Source organism: Hylobates moloch, unplaced genomic scaffold (genome assembly GCF_009828535.3).
Source record: "Hylobates moloch isolate HMO894 unplaced genomic scaffold, HMol_V3 SCAFFOLD_16, whole genome shotgun sequence".
NCBI classification, from domain to species: Eukaryota; Metazoa; Chordata; class Mammalia; order Primates; family Hylobatidae; genus Hylobates; species Hylobates moloch.
The window spans coordinates 53,607,578-53,623,526 of record NW_026652291.1 but is presented as its reverse complement, the minus strand read 5'-3'; the positions used below and the strand labels follow the sequence as shown (position 1 = coordinate 53,623,526).

Sequence of the window (15,949 nt, the reverse complement as noted above, 5' to 3'; positions counted from 1 at the left end):
TTTCTAAAGGAAAGGAATTTATTTCTTATAGTTCTAAAGGCTGAGAAGTCTAAGGTCAAGGGGCAAAATCTGGTGACGGCCTTCCTGCTGGTGGGGACTCTCAGTAGAAGCCTGAGGTGGTGCAGGACATCACATGGTGAGGGGGCTGAGTGGGCTAACATGTTATTTTAGGCAAGTCCCTCTTCTTATCAAGCCTCTAGTTCCCTTCCCAAGATAACCCATTAATCCATTGATAGGGGCAGAGCTCTCATGATCCAATCACCTTTTAAAGGCCCTACCTCTCAATACTGCCACAGTGGAATGTAAGTTTCAACATGAGTTTTGAAGAAGACAAATATTCAGGCCATAGTCTCAACTTTCAATACCACCACCAAAAATATCTATTTAGGGAAAAAAAAAAAAGGGGGGGGGGGGGCTGAACTGAGCCACAGCTTTGGGTTAGTTCAGCATAAATTGTTCAAGAAAACCATGCAGCAGAGCTTCTGTACAGCACAAGTGGAAAGAGTAAGAATGAGGCTCAGAAATCACCATGTGTGCCTGCCCCATCCAGAGAGAAGTGGAGGGCTGAGCTGCTGTCACAGTGACCTTTGTTCTATCAGTGACACATGGCCTCAGCCTGCTGTCCACTCGGCCCATCCTGCTGAAAACCAAAAGGAAAAAGGAATGGGAGAAGGATGAGAATCAAACATCTGGTGAGGAGGAGGGAGGCCTGTGCTATTTGGATCTGGTATAAAGCTCCCAGGAATTGCAAAGCTGTTCTTAGCACATCAGCTCAGTGGGCCTGGGCGGATGGAGGCAGATGCAGACAGCAACACCAGGAGCAGGGGAAAGTCTGCCTTTTAAGGTTCATGTTCCCCAGCAGGCCCTTTCCCATTCCAAACACTTTTCCCACCATTCTCTCATCCCCAGTGTGTCGTTTTACCCTAACTGTGTGTGTGTGACTCACATGAAACTGAGTTTCAATCTGATCACATACCACAGGGTATGTTTGGAAAACCTTTTGTGATTTAAGATTTATTGAATGATTTCTATTTTAAAGTACTCCTAATCCTAGTTTCATGGACATTTATACTCAGAGAGTTATGTCTAGCCTTTAAATAACAACCTCACACGTTCTTTCTAAGTTAAATTCCAATGGCTAGCCTTGCAAATGGTTTGGTGCTTTTATAAAATACTGCATTAAGTCTTAAAGATAGATTTCTGGGAGAAAAGTTTTGATATGTGTGTCTTTTTATATGTGTGGAGTTCTTCTCTCTTTTGAAAGAGGAGAAAAATTAGAAATTATACATGTGTTTAGAGATTGCTTAAAATATCACTTAAAGCAGGAGAAGAGCACAACCACAAGTATTGAATTAAGCCATCAACCAAAGAGATTGAAAGGTGGAGACCGCCTAACAGGAAGGTATGCAACTTTCCCTAAATTCCTCCAGCCTGCGCTGGCTCCAAGGAACCAAGGTTAGAAGCTCCCGAGTGCTACAGGAACGTCTCTGCCAAGGAAGCCATATACGCTCGCCCATCTAGTCCAGAGGAAATCACCCTTGGCTCCCCTTTCTAACTCAAAGGATGCTTTTTTCTCACTATTTTGGCAGCCACAGGGCTGTTAGAGTCAAAGGAAGTCCTTTGTCTTTTCTAGGAGAGCTCCATCTATGTGGGGATGTGCATCCAAAGCAACTTTCCAGTCATTGAGGCTGACCCGCAGTTACTCACCAGTGCACTGGTGCCCATCGCCAGCATAACCAGGCAGGCAGGCACAGCTGAACATGCTGCCTCCATGGTGAACACACCGGGCCTGCCCAGCAGGAGCACAGGTATGACTGCCGTCCTCACAGGGGTTGGCAGGTGGGGTGATCACTGAAAAGAGAAGAAGACAAGGGCATCCAGAGTTTAGGCCTGCAAAGGGTGAGCCTCGCTCCTCACGGCATGATCCACAGACCAACAGCAACAGACCAGGGAATGCAGGTTCTCAGACCCTACCCAAGGTCCAGTGATTCAGAATCTGGATTTTAACAAGATTCCCAGATGGTTTGTATGCTATTAAAGTTCAAGTACTGGTATGAATTTGTGGTTAAAATACTAAGCACAAAAACCCATCACCTAAGCAGTCCTCGATTAAGTTTATAACACTCCAGAGCAATTGCTATACACACACACACACACACACACACACACACGCAGTTTCTCCTATCACTTCTACCCTTATCTCACTGAATTAAAGAGTGCATTTTCTTTTTTCTTTTTTGTTTTTTGTTTTTTGAGATGGAGTGTCACTCTTTTGCCAGGCTGGAGTACAGTGGCGTAATCTCGGCTCACTGCAACCTCCAACTCCCTGGTTCAAATGATTCTCCTGCCTCAGCCTCCTGAGTAGCTGGGATTACAGGCATGAGCCACCACGCCTGGCTAAAGAGTGCATTTTCTTTACTCTCATCCATCTTTATCAATGGGATGAATTGGGATAGTTCTTTTGATCCATTTTTAGGTCTGTAGTATTTTTTGGAAATATAGAAGGGATAATTTGTTACAGAAGGAGCTCTTTAGCCAGTCAAGTAGGACATGCATCAGTGAATTATAAATCCATCTCTTCTAATTTGAAAAATACTTTAGGCTCTATCTAAAGAGCTGGAGGTGTTTACTAGTGAGGTTCATCATCTTGTTACATGACTGGGCCAGAAATCCCAACTGAGGTGGGCATCCTTCAATAACTCAACACAAAAATATCTATTTAGGGAAAAACAGTGAAAATAAACAGGGCTGAAACTGAGCCATAGCTTTGAGAGATTTTGGGTTTTTTTGTTTGTTTTTTTGAGACAGAGTCTCACTCTATTACCTAGGCTGGAATGCACTAGCATGCTGTCAGTTCACTGCAACCTCTGCCTCCTGCGCTCAAGCAATCCTCCTGTCTCAGCCTCCTGAGTAGCTGGGACTACAGACTTGTGCCACCACACCTGGCTAATATTTTGTATTGTTTGTAGAGACGGGGTTTTGCTATGTTGCCCAGGCTGGTCTCGAACTTCTGAACTCAAGCGATCCACCTGCCTCAGCCTTCCAAAGCGCTGGGATTACAGGCGTGAGCCACCACATCCAGCCAGCTTTAGGTTATTTTGATGTAAACTGTCTTCTTAAGAAAACCATATAGCAGAGCCTCTGAATAGCAGAAGTCAAAACATTGATAAAGAGCAAGATTAAAGAGCACCATTTTGGCCACACAGGAAAATGATTTTGGAACTCACAGACACAAGTATGCCGGTCATCTGCAAATTCATAACCACTCCGGCACTCACACCTGTAGCTTCCAGGCAAGTTGATACATACAGAGTTGGGGCCACAGCGATGAAAGCCAGTTGCACATTCATTTTCATCTAAGAAGAAATGAGAAGAGAAAAATTGTGCTTAATTCAAGCGTCCCAGAAGTGGAGGGTCTAAAAACTCGATGTTTTCTCACCAGTATGATGCTTCAATGGGACAAATGGTTGGCAGATGTAGAATTTTTAAAAATCAGATATGAATGCATGTTGCAGATAATCAGAAATAGTAAAAATTTCATGCCATTCAGTAAACACCACAGGAAGATAAATTTTTAAGTGAATATTCTAAGAATTCTTTAACTGTTTTAAAAAGAATGGATACTTGGAAGAAAACCAACAATATTTTTCAATATCAAGAAATTTCTACCGTGGCCTTTTGGGGATATAAGACACACAATGTCTGTCTAAAATTTAAAGAAAATCAGAAAATGTACTTTTTAGTAAGTCTAAGAACTACTTATTACAAGCTCAAAATTACAAAACTTAAAACATCCAGGAATAGCAACAGATGTTTTCTTTTCACAGCCCCAGTGCAAAATCCACTCCACTCCAAACCATCTTTTCAATCCTAAACAGCTATGCTTTAATTTTTAAATAACTATATTCAGATTAACAGCTGCTAAAATCATTGACAATGGAGGTTGTAAAGGTGACAGATACTTGTCTTCTACAGCCATAATGCTGGCGAAGGCAGAGGAAAAACAAGGGCTACAAGAAGGAGACACGAGAACATGGCTCTTACCCACACAGTTCCGTCCATCTCCCTGGTACCCAGATGCGCACTCACAGGTGTAATCTACACCTGTCCCTGGATGGCACCGTGCTGTTGTGTCACACGTATGGCTCCCATCATAGCAAGGATTCACCGGAGTGGGGTCTGAATCCTCTGCATGAGTAGAGGGGAAATAAAAGCACAATCTGGCTATTGGTAAGAGAATGTCACAGATGGAGATAGAGGAGTCCTCGGAACTGACTGCATGTCTGTGTTTTGTGACACATCTGGAGACCTTACTAAATTATCCATATCTGAAGCTAGGGTGGATTTTCTGCACTGCAGTTTTAAACTCCAGCATGGCTTCCTATTGCCTACCCTACAGACAACTAGTACCTTTACTTGCTTTCAGTAGGTTTGCATCCAGAAAATAAAAATGCCCCACACATCTGTTTAAAAGTGCTTTTGCTCTATTATTTCCTGTGATTCTTGGGATAATTCTATGTGGTGAGTTGTTGTCCCCATTATGTGTAATTTTCACAGATAAGGAAATCGAGTGAGACATGGGAAAAATTGCCCAAGCTCACAAAGTCAGGAAGTGGCACAGCAAAGACTCAGACTACAACTTCCTGGTTCTAAATCTGTTGATCTCTTACTAAAATTCCCAATTTTTATGGGTAAATCCAATTAATTTAAAAAATCTTGCTTTTTAAAGATTCCTAAGGCTAAACAGGATTGACTTTCCCAGTATTTACTCTTCAGGAGTAGCCTTACCAAGGATCCATCTACTCACTAGGTAGCGATTACTTAACGACTGAAACGTTCCCTAGAGAAATCTATTTTGGTTGAGCATGGTGGCTCATGCCTGTAATCCCAGCACTTTGGGAGGCTGAGGTAGGAGGATAGTTTGAAGCCAGGAGTTCAAGACTAGCCTGGGCAATATGCCAAGACCTTATCTCAAAGAAAGAAAGACAAAAGAAAGAAAAGAAAAGAGAAAGAAAAGAAAGAAATTTAGCTGAGCATGGTGGCCCATGCTTGTAGTCCCAGCTACTCCAGAGGGTGAGGCGGGAGGATGACTTGAGCCCAGGAGCTTAAGCTTGCAGTGAGCCATGATTGTGCCACTGCACTCCAGCCTAGGTGACAGAACAGGACCATGTCTTAAAAAATATATATTTATTTCTACATAATAGTCAATGCTCATTGAGCATTTATGTGTGAGGCACTGTTCTAAACAGATAGGAGGATGCCTGATCACATCCTTCTAACTACATGGCGAGGAAAATACTATTTCCACTTCTGCTGCATCACAGAGAGACCAAATAACCTGCCCAGGGTTACACAGTCAGAAGAGGTGGATGGAGGTAGAATAAAAGTCTAGCAGTCTGATTCCATAGCCCATGCTTTCCACTGCTTTGCTGCAACCCTCACTGAAGGAACTTCATGAAGTTTTCTAGTCTAAGCCAATGGCACAGAGGTATTGGAAGGAGTGTCAGATGCTCAGGTAGAATGAATCTATCAACTCTGGCACTTCTGTGTACTTCTGAGTCTGCCATGTAAAATGGAAATAGGAATATGTACATCTGCCAATCTTGCTAAAGAAAATTAAGAAAACCCAACAGAACATATTTGAAAGGCAATTCCCCATTGGCAGGTCTAACCAGTTTCTACTGACTGCACTCCTGCCTTCTCAGTGGGGCCACTGTTCATCATTATTTGAGGTTCTAGCTCAATTTCAGCCCCTAGAATTAACTCTAATCTTAGACTCAAAAGATTTCCAGAGCCCCAGCTAAGCCTGTCAGGTTCTACATTGAGCCATCTCTGCTACGAAGGGGGCTCCATCTAAGTTGTAATAACTCAGGCTTCTGCCTCATACTTCTGTGCCTGAAGCCCTGTCTTGATAGCCAGCTTAGCATCCTTTGAGTCCCATCCTGCTCGCCAGTTCTCACTGCCCACAGACACCAGCATCATGGCATCTGTAGGCAGACACTGGCAGTACCACCCATTTTACCACCTCCTCCTGGATTCTCTATCATTTCACTCTTTCTGACCCATGTCTCCCACTCCACTTTGTACAGAATCTTCTATTAAAATGGAGAAATAACAACAGGAGAGAATCAGCTTCTTGTCTTATACTGAGCCTTCAATGAGGACATGACCCTGTTGTTCTCCATTGTAACAGATGCTGACTCAGGAACCTGATCTATACTCTCAAGTTAACTCGGCAACCACAACCCCACTGCTATGGGGGGAGACTTGCCCAAAGTGACTCCTAATCTAGATCCCAAGTGCTGACTGCTGCAGCTGACCTCATAGACTGGACTCACTCCCAAGTCCTTCAGGGTGTCTGGCATTCTCCCCAGTGCCTGCCCTACTGCCCATGTTACGGCTCTTCCAGTGCCCTCTCTTAGCCTGCTGTGAGCTGGGATGCCTTGGCTGAGACAGCCTTGTTTTCTGGTCAACTCTTTCCATCCCACTTTATAAGAAACACTACAGTGTGTTCTTGTAGTGGAATATTCCCGTATTATTGATTCCCATATTATTGGCCGAAAATAAGGAGGGCTATGGGTTTATCTTCAGTTCACCACAATGTTGTTGGCTACAGTAACAGAATCTTTGCCAAAACAAAGGACCAATAAATAATTCCAGCACTTTTTAAACCTGATGAACTATGTCAGCATAAGCCTAGCTCCCTGAAGCATGCAGACATCCTTGGGAGTCCGTTCCTCTGGATCTCTTAGCTGACAGAAAGGAGGCACCGCACTGGGGTTGTGGTTGCCGAGTTAACTTGAGCCTAGACCAGGTTCCTGAGTCAGTCCTCAATAGGTTATAACTAAGGACAAGGTCATGTCCTCATCCATTAGGACCCAATGTAAGACAAGAACGTGATCATCCCCCATCATTTTTTCTCCATTTTAGGAAGATTCTGTACAAAATGCCTGGCATACCCCACCAAAGCAGGAAGTAAATCGTCAACATGTTTTGATTTATAAATACTAATGCTTAGCCTTCTTATTCAGTACTTTCCAGCATCAAAATTTCACCATGGCACATTCCAGCAAAGATTAGTGTGTTCACATGGACCTCAAGAGCTTACCACCCTGCTAGGCATTAAAAGAAAAAAAACAAAAACTCAGCTCAAAAGTTGACTTGCAAACTTGGACAGGACATATTATCCTACCCAAAATTGAGAAGAAAGTGTCCCTAATTACTCAATACTGATTTAAAATGTATGTCACTGACAGGTTTAGTTCCATAATTTGCAATCCCCAGTGCAAAATGAAAATGTGGAGCGCATGGTTCAAAGCAAAGCGTTAAACCAAGCATGGAGCTCTTCTGAGCACGGGGCCCCATTCACTGAACTTGGCTTCCCAAAACATTTTTAAAATACATTTCTAAAACCATTTCACGATTCATTCTCTATGACTTGTAAGCTTTTCTCCTATTATAGTAAGTAAAGAACAGCAGTATCCTTCTTAAGACATTTTCTATTTCACCCTCACCCTCTTAAACTGCTTGACTCTCCAACAGAGGATCTGGAACTAATTTACTCATTTAATCAAGGGGAAGAGCGGTTTTCCTTAAAGGAACAGTCCCTTCAGCTTCACTGCATAGCCCTCTGCCCAGAGCCTCCTCAACTCGCCAAAAGGACCCTTGAAGTGGAAGGACAGGAAGCATTTTTGGATCGTGTTTTATGAGCCCACAAAACAACCAACCAACCAACAACAACAGCAAGCAGCTAACTCACACTTAAAGCTTAAAGCTCAAACAATTGGTGGGGGGTGGCACTGCTGGTTGAGAAGTCAACGAGGGACAGAGGCTCCGATTACTCACTGGGAAAGACACCCCAGTTCTGCATCCTCGCCCTGGGAAATCGCACCACACCCACGTCAGGTGTGGACAGCTGCGCTGTTTCACATGAATTCCAACCAGATGATCGTTCCCTCTGGAAAAAGTGAGCAGTTCTTAGGAAGATACTGCTATGTAGCAAGAGGGGAAAGAAAAAACTTTTGGGTGTTTCTTTTTTGTCGTTTTTCTTTTTTTCCCTCCTATTCAGATAGAATGAACAGTACTGCTGTGGGCGGATGAAGTATGGTTCAAACACAAAGGGTTTAAAAGACACACATTGCCTCTTTCAAAGTTTGGTCTAAATTATGAGGCAGTCATGAGGCCAGTGTGGAACAGCAGAGCCATGAGGGGTAAGGGTGTGCGTACTGGAGCCAGTGCCCGAGTTTGAGTCCCAGCTCACCACTTACTATGACCAGGCAAGTTATTTCATTTCCATACCTCAGTCTCATCATCTGTAAAATGGGATAACAAATAATCCCACCCCCATCCCACCATTGGGTAGTGGTCATTGTGGAGATTAAATGAGTTAATTCATGTAAGGTACGTAGAACAGTACTTGGCACCAAGTAAACCATCCTTTGATATTATTATTTGACTGGGGTAGGAGGGAAAATCATAAAATTCTAAAGAAAACAAGCAACTTGGTACCTGCCAGTTTGCTTTCTCTGATCCTTTCTTACTTTCATTTGGTATGTCTCTAGGAAAAATATACCCAGAGACACATCTTTTTCCTAAATGGTTCCAGAATCTGAAGGGGACTCCATAGCCTGGGAGATTATTTCACGAACAGTTGCTTTTACAGATCAGATGCCTACACCCAACACAGGGCTGACCTGGACATTTAAAGGTAAAGACCATTCTCCTCAGTAGGTTTAAATGTCTCTTTGAGAAATCTACTGCAGCAATCTTTCCCTTTCTAATTTACATGGTCCTCTAAAATCAACTCACATTTTCATGTGTTCATTTGCTACCTTACAATCCAATCTCTGGGCACCCAATGCCTACATTCCCAACCAAGTTTCTTAAAACCAATCAACCAAACCACCTCAGGATTCTCATTACAAGTCACTTTCGCATCCTAGAAAAGCGTCTAGTCCTTGTACCTTAATCTTGTCATATTGCTGAAGCAACACTTCTTCATTGAGCCTGCTGAGGCTTAAGGAGCCCTCAGCTCTAGTAACAAAGCACAGAACCACGTATCACTTACAGATTCACCTCGCTGAGGAGCTAACTCTGGGCTCAACAGTTTCAACACAGTGGCTGAATGAGGAAGATGGTTTTTTTCTCCTGGTGTGGCTCTTACATTCTAGAGGAAAACATGACCTGGTTTTCAGAATTAAAATGTCCCCTTGATCTGACAAAGCCACTTCTGATCTGTAGAGTTCCCTCTGGCTTGCTTGAAACATTTTTTAATAATCAAGACCTTGCTTTTTAGGATGGTTTTACATTTAGAGAAAAATGGAGCAGAAAGTACAGAGCCCCCATATCCCCCCCACCCAAAATGTGCAGTTTCCCCTATTATTAACATTGTGCATTAGTGTGGTGCATTTGTTATCCCCAATCAATATTGACACATTATTAACTAATGCCCATAGTCTGCAGTAGGTCTTACTCTTGGTGTTGGACAGTTCTATAGACTGACAAACGCATAATGGCCTATATCCAACATTACAGTATCATACAGAATAGTTTCACTGCCCTAAAAATCCCATGTTCCAACTATGCATCCTTCTCCTTCTTCCTCCTGAACCACTGGCAACCACTGATCTTTTTACTGTCTCTATAGTGTAACCTTTTCCAGAATGTCACAGTTAGAATGATTCTGTATGTAGCCTTTTCAGACTAGCTGCTTTCACAGAGTAACATGCTTTTAAGTTTCCTGCATGTCTTTCTGTGACATGATATGCCTAAAACATTTTAAAATCAGTCTTCACAGGTGAGGCTAATGGCCATTGAAATTTGAGAACCACTGCTTATTTTGAGATGGGGTCTTGTTATGTGGCCAACACTAGTCTCAAACCCCTGGGCTCAGGTGACCCTCCCACCTCAGCCTCCAGAGTAGCTGGGATTACACGTGTAAGCCACTGTGCCTAATGAGAATGGTTTTAGAGTTTTGTTTCTACTACTGTTTGCTTCAATTTATTTTTATTTTTATTTTTTGAGACAGAGTCTCACTCTGTTGCACATGCTGGAATGCAGTGGCACAATCTCGGCTCACTGCAACCTCCGCCTCCTGGGTTCAATCAGTTCTCCTGTTTCAGCCTACTGAGTAGCTGGGACTACAGACACACGCCACCACACTTGGCTAAATTTTTTTGTATATATTTGTTTTATTTTGTAGAGACAGGGTTGTGCCATGTTGGCCAGGCTGGTCTTGAACTCCTGACCTCAGGTGATCCACCCACCTCAGCCTCCCAAAGTGCTGGGATTACATGCATAAGCCACCATGCCTGGCCTTCAGTTGAGATGTAATTCACATACCGTACAATTCATCAATTTAAAGTACATAATTAAACAATTTAGTATATTCAGTGTTATACAACCGTCACTACAATCAATTTCAGAACATTTTCATCATCCCCAAAATTAACCCTGTACCCTTTAGCTATTAACTCCCTATTCCCTCATTATCTCTTAGCCCTGGGCAACCATGAATATGCTTTCTATGTATGTGGATTTGCCTATTTTGGATATTTCACATAATTGTAACCATTCAGTATGCTGTCCTTTGTCACTGGCTACCTTCACTTAAGGTTTTCAGAGTTCATCCATGTTGTGGCATGTATCCGTACTTCATTCCTTTTTATGGTTGAATAATATTCCAGTATATGAATATATTTTTTGGTGTCCATTCATCAACTGATGGACATGTATGCTGCTTCCATCTTTTGGCTATTATGAATAATGCCACTATGAATATACACGAATAAGTTTTTGTGGGGATCTATGTTTTCATTTCTTTTGGGTATATAGGGAGGAGTAGTATTGCTCCATTAAATGGTAACTTTGTGTTTCACTTTGAGAAACCACTATTTTGTTTTTCACAGTAGCCACATCATTTTATAATCACACCAGCAATGTATGAGGGTTCCGAATTTTCCACATTCTTGCCAACACTTGTTTTTACCCGTTTTTTGATTATACTCAACCACATGATGTAAAGTAGTATCTCATTGTGGTTTGGATTTGCATTTCCCTGATGACTAATGATGCTGAGGATCTTTACACATGCCCATTGGGTATCTGTATATCTTTTTGGAGAGAGGTCATTGCAGATCCTTTGCCCATCTTTTAGTTAGCTTGTTTTATTGAGTCGTAAGAGTACTTCATACACTCTAGAACAAATCTCTTATTAAATACATGATTTAAAATACTGTCTCCCATTCTATGGGTTGTGTTTTCACTTTGTTAAATAATGTCCTCTGAAGCACAAACTTTTAAAATTTTGATGACACCCAGTTTATTTTGCTGTTGCTTGTGCTTTTAGTGTCATACCTAAGAAACCATTACCAAATTCAAAGTCACAAAAATTTACCCGTATGTTTTCTTCTAAAAGTTTTAACTCTTACACTTAGGTCTGTTGGCCCATTTTGAGTTGGATATGCTGTGAGGTAAAAGGTCCAACTTCATTCTTTCGTATGTGGTCACTCAGTGGTCCCAGCACCATAGTTAACAATAGTTTAAAAGACTATTCTTTCTCCATTGAATTGTTTTGGCACTGTTGTTGAAAAAGCAATTGACTTTTAATGAGAATATTTCTGGGTTCCCACTTCTGTTCCTTTGATCTTTACGTGTCTCCTTATGCCAGGACCACACTGTCTTGATTACTCTAGATTTCAAGTTTGAGAAATATGAGTCTGACTTTATGCTTCTTTTCCAAGATTGTTTTGGCTATTCTGTATTCTTTGAATTTCCATATAAATTCTAGAATCAGCTTGCCAATTTCTGCAAAGAGCCAGCTGAGATTCTGATAGGGATTATGTTGAATTAATAGATCAATTTGGGAAGTATTCACATTTTAACAGTATTAAGTCTTCCAGTCCATGAATGTGGAACATCTTCCCGTTTAACTGGGTCTTAAATTTTTTTCCAAAAATGTTTTGTGGGATGCAATGTACAAGTACTGCACTTCTTTTTAAAAATTTATCTCTCTTTGAAACAATTTCTTAATCTTCAGTTTGCTCATTGCTACTATAGAGAAATACAATTTGGTGTACTGATCTTGCATATCCTATAACATTGAGAACTTGTTCTTTAGTCCTAATAGTTTTTTAGTGAATTCCTGAGATTTTCTACATAAAATGTCATCTGAGACTAATTTTACTTTGTCCTTTTCCAATTTAGATGGCTTTTATTTCGTGTTCTTGCCTAATCACCCTGGCTGGAACTTCTAGTACTGAATTGAATAAAAGTGGCAAGAGCAGACATCCTTGTCTTGTTCCTAAGCTTCAGGGAAAAGCATGCAGTCTTTCACCATTAAGTATAACATTCTGGGGATCATGGAGGGGGAGGTTATACATCAAGTTCTATGATGTGTTGTTTTTCCAGATACTAGCTCTTTGCTCCACCTTAGTTTTGGATGAAATTCTCATCTGTTTTAGCTAAAATGTCACTTTCTTGGGGACATCTTTCCTGAATCTTCAAACTAGACTCACAGTGCCCTGCTCTTACCACACTTATAACAAATACTTGTCAGCATCGCTCTCCCTCCTAATTCCAGTCTGCCTTGTTCACAGATATATTCCTGACTGGCACACACAGTCGGGTATTGCCGTAAACCAGCTTCACATACCATGCTCTATTTCCTGACTTTGGCAGGGACACTGTTCCCCGCCCTAAAACTCTTTTCTGCCACTGTTTCCAACTCAAGGGCAAGGATCTGCTCTATTCATCCTCATACCTAGCATGTAACACAGCCTGGCAACTAGGTAACCCTTAGTAACCTCTGTGAATCATTCTAACTCTACTTAAAAGGATGTGATTTTTACCCAACAACAAAAAAGGAAACCTTACCTTTGACTGGGCCAATTTGATTGGTCACAGCAAATCTAAGCACTCTTTCTTCATCATTATACAAGGCAAAGACCCGGTCCACGTTCAGCTGCTGGGTGGTGGGGAAGGACGGGCGTCTGGGGGCGTGCCTGCACACCTGGTAAGTGATGTTCTGGTGGATGCGGTAGGACCATGTTTGGTTGATTGCACCAAAAGTCAGAGAGTAGTCTCTGGAACTTGTAGAGGTCACAGCTGCAATAAACACATTGGTAATTTTTAAAAAATATTAAATACAGAGATTTTCATGTGAGGTAGATTTTTCTACAGAGTTTTTCATCTAATTCTTGGAGCGTGTTCCCTTGGGAACTTCCTGAGTTTATATGAAAAAATTTGCAAGGAAATCCCAAAAACCTGAGTGGATGCAAAGTCACAGTGCTGAGAGGGAGAAGGCACTACAATTGTCCATGTTATTATACACAAAGAATAAGTGTTACTAAGTGCCAGCCATGCCAACAGTGCTCTATACATACTGCCTCATTTATTCCTCACAACAGCCCGGTGAGGTGGGCACTAAATCATGTGATCAGAGGCTCACAAAGGTTAAGTAGCCTAAGATGCAATGCTGCTACATGGTAGGGCTGGAACTGAAACTCACATTGGTTTGACTCTACACCCTAAATTTTAAACCAATCCATCCTCTACATTTCACAGAAGTGACGACTTCCAACACCTTGCACTTCAGTAAATCTGAAGGATTCCAGAGAAAGGAAAGGGTTGTCTCTCACCATCTGAGTCTAGGGGTCAAGCTCAGGTCAGTGATCCGGACACTGACCATTTTGTTCACAGCCCAGGTCTCTGCTTCCCCTTGTCTTCCCTACATCTCCTGCCAGGCTGCCAGCTCTCAGCATAGGAGCAGCAGGGGTCAGAGGAAAGGCACAACTCAATCCGGGTTGCTGTGCTGCACAACAGCAATTGTGATGCAGGCAGCATCTTGCACGCAGGAAGTATTTTCACAGAACACATCATGCTTCACACACATTGACCACATAATATAGAAAAAGCATTTTTAGTTCCATGCTAAAGATGAGAAAATACATCCTCAGATATTAAGAGGCCTTTCCCTACAGATATTAAATGGCAAATCCAGGATATAAGTTCTTATCCTTTTGACTCCAAATCTAGCATTAGTTTTATAATAAATTATAGCATCTGTGTTTTTTGGTTTTGTTTTTGAGATGAAGTCTTGCTCTGTCGCCCAGGCTGGAGTACAATGGCGCAATCTCGGCTCACCGCAACCTCCACTTCCCAGGTTCAGATGATTCTCCTGCCCCAGCCACCCAAGTAGCTGGGATCACAGGAGCGTGCCACCACGCCCTGCTAATTTTTTTATTTTTAGTAGAAACAGGTTTTCACCATGTTGGCCAGGCTGGTCTCGAACTCCTGACCTCAGGTGATCACACACCTCGGCCTCCCAAAGTGGTGGGATTACAGGCATGAGCCATTGCACCTGGCCTCTTTCTGATTTTTTTTTTTTTTAAAGCAGCCTGAACTCATCAGCTGAAACAAGGTTGGGATAAATATAAATTCCAATAATCACTATTTTTCCATGTTGCAGAAAGTAGGATGGTTAAAAACTGTATATAATTATACCATCCCTACCCAGCCCATGGACAATGTTGCTATTGATTTTATTATTTGAAAATACTAGGTAGGGATATAGATATTCTTATGTATAGCAGCCATTCTGCTCACTTACACGATGTATTTCATGGTAACAATAAGAGTAATAATATAATAGGGCTCATTTTATATTCCACGCACTGTTCTAAGGACATGCCGTGTAAGTCATTTAAGCCTTGTATCTATCTTGTGAGATGGGCATAATCCCCATTTTACAGATGTGAAGACTGGTTATACATACTGGAGTCCGAGTAGTGGTAGAGCTCCTTGTAGGGTGAGATGTGGGCTGTGAAATTTGCTGGGACGTAAGGCACCTGGCCTTGAATGTTGGTCTTAATGCTCAGATAGTTTTCTGGGTCAAGTCCTTCAGCAGTTTGAGTGATATGAACCCTCTCCTCTCCCGGGTAGAACGTAACTTCCATGTCATGCGTAAAGGCAGCACCTGGAGATGACAAACATTCAGCACAGGGATGAAAAAAGGTCTTGCTTAAACAGTTACCAGTACATACTGCCCCCTCTCAATTTCTACTGCTGTTGGAGACTGTGCCTAAGGAGATTATTTGATATCTGAGAGTAAGCACTATCAGCTGTTGATTCCATAAGTTCCCAAACTTTTCCATTGAAGAATATGGTTTCATCCTGCCTTACCTCACCCAGCTTCTCTTTGAACAAGCTTGTATTCTGTCAGAAATACTCTTGGGAACGTCCTTGACTTTTCTCTAAGGTTGCTAGACTTAACAAAAAAAAAAACAAATAAGCCTAACAAACAAACAAACAAAAAAAACCCAAAAAACTACCACCTAGGACATTCAGGGTTTTTTGTTTGAATTTCAGATAAGTATGTCTCATGCAATATGTGGGTAATACTGATACTAGAGAATTGTTTATCTGAAATACAGATGTAACCAGGTGTGCCATATTTTATCTACTTTTGACCCAAGGGCTTTATTCAAATTTTGATTAAAGGCAACCTATTAACAGCTACTGAGCTCTGCAGTTAAAGATGGAGGAAGAACTTCTCACAAAACTATTTTTCATGCAATAAAGATCAAACCTCTAGGAAACAAGTTTTCAGGTGGGAAGGTGAGAATCCAAAAAGTATCTTCTAAACCCTTGTTGTCAACGGGTCGCCTTTCCAGCAACACTGGTACCTCACCTCCTAGGAGCTTGGTAGAAAAGCAAAATCACGGACCCCACCCCAGGCCTGCTGAACCAGAATTTACATTTTGACAACACCTCCAAGTGATGTGTGTGCAGGCTCAAGTCTGGGGTGCACCGGCCTATACTATTAGAGGTTGTGGAGCTGGGAGGAGAAGGGCACCCCTTCCCCATGAAGTAAAATCATCCCCAGGTGCCCCAAGTACCATTTTTGCATTTGACAGATCTGTGCATAATTTAAAAAGCCTGACAAATATGC

The 15,949-nt window shown here is 41.9% G+C and overlaps 1 protein-coding gene across 1 annotated transcript in view; it reads right to left on the bottom strand.

Moving 5' to 3' along the window:
- NID2 (nidogen 2) overlaps window positions 1-15,949 on the bottom strand; it is a 62,374-nt gene that overhangs the window by 19,838 nt on the left and 26,587 nt on the right. The window contains exons 8-12 of the mRNA XM_032179380.2: window positions 14,774-14,974; window positions 12,874-13,104; window positions 4,045-4,188; window positions 3,228-3,356; window positions 1,708-1,851 (exon numbers count right to left, since the gene is read on the bottom strand). Of these exons, the coding sequence (XP_032035271.1) occupies window positions 1,708-1,851; window positions 3,228-3,356; window positions 4,045-4,188; window positions 12,874-13,104; window positions 14,774-14,974 (849 nt within the window). The remainder of the gene's footprint in view (window positions 1-1,707; window positions 1,852-3,227; window positions 3,357-4,044; window positions 4,189-12,873; window positions 13,105-14,773; window positions 14,975-15,949) is intronic.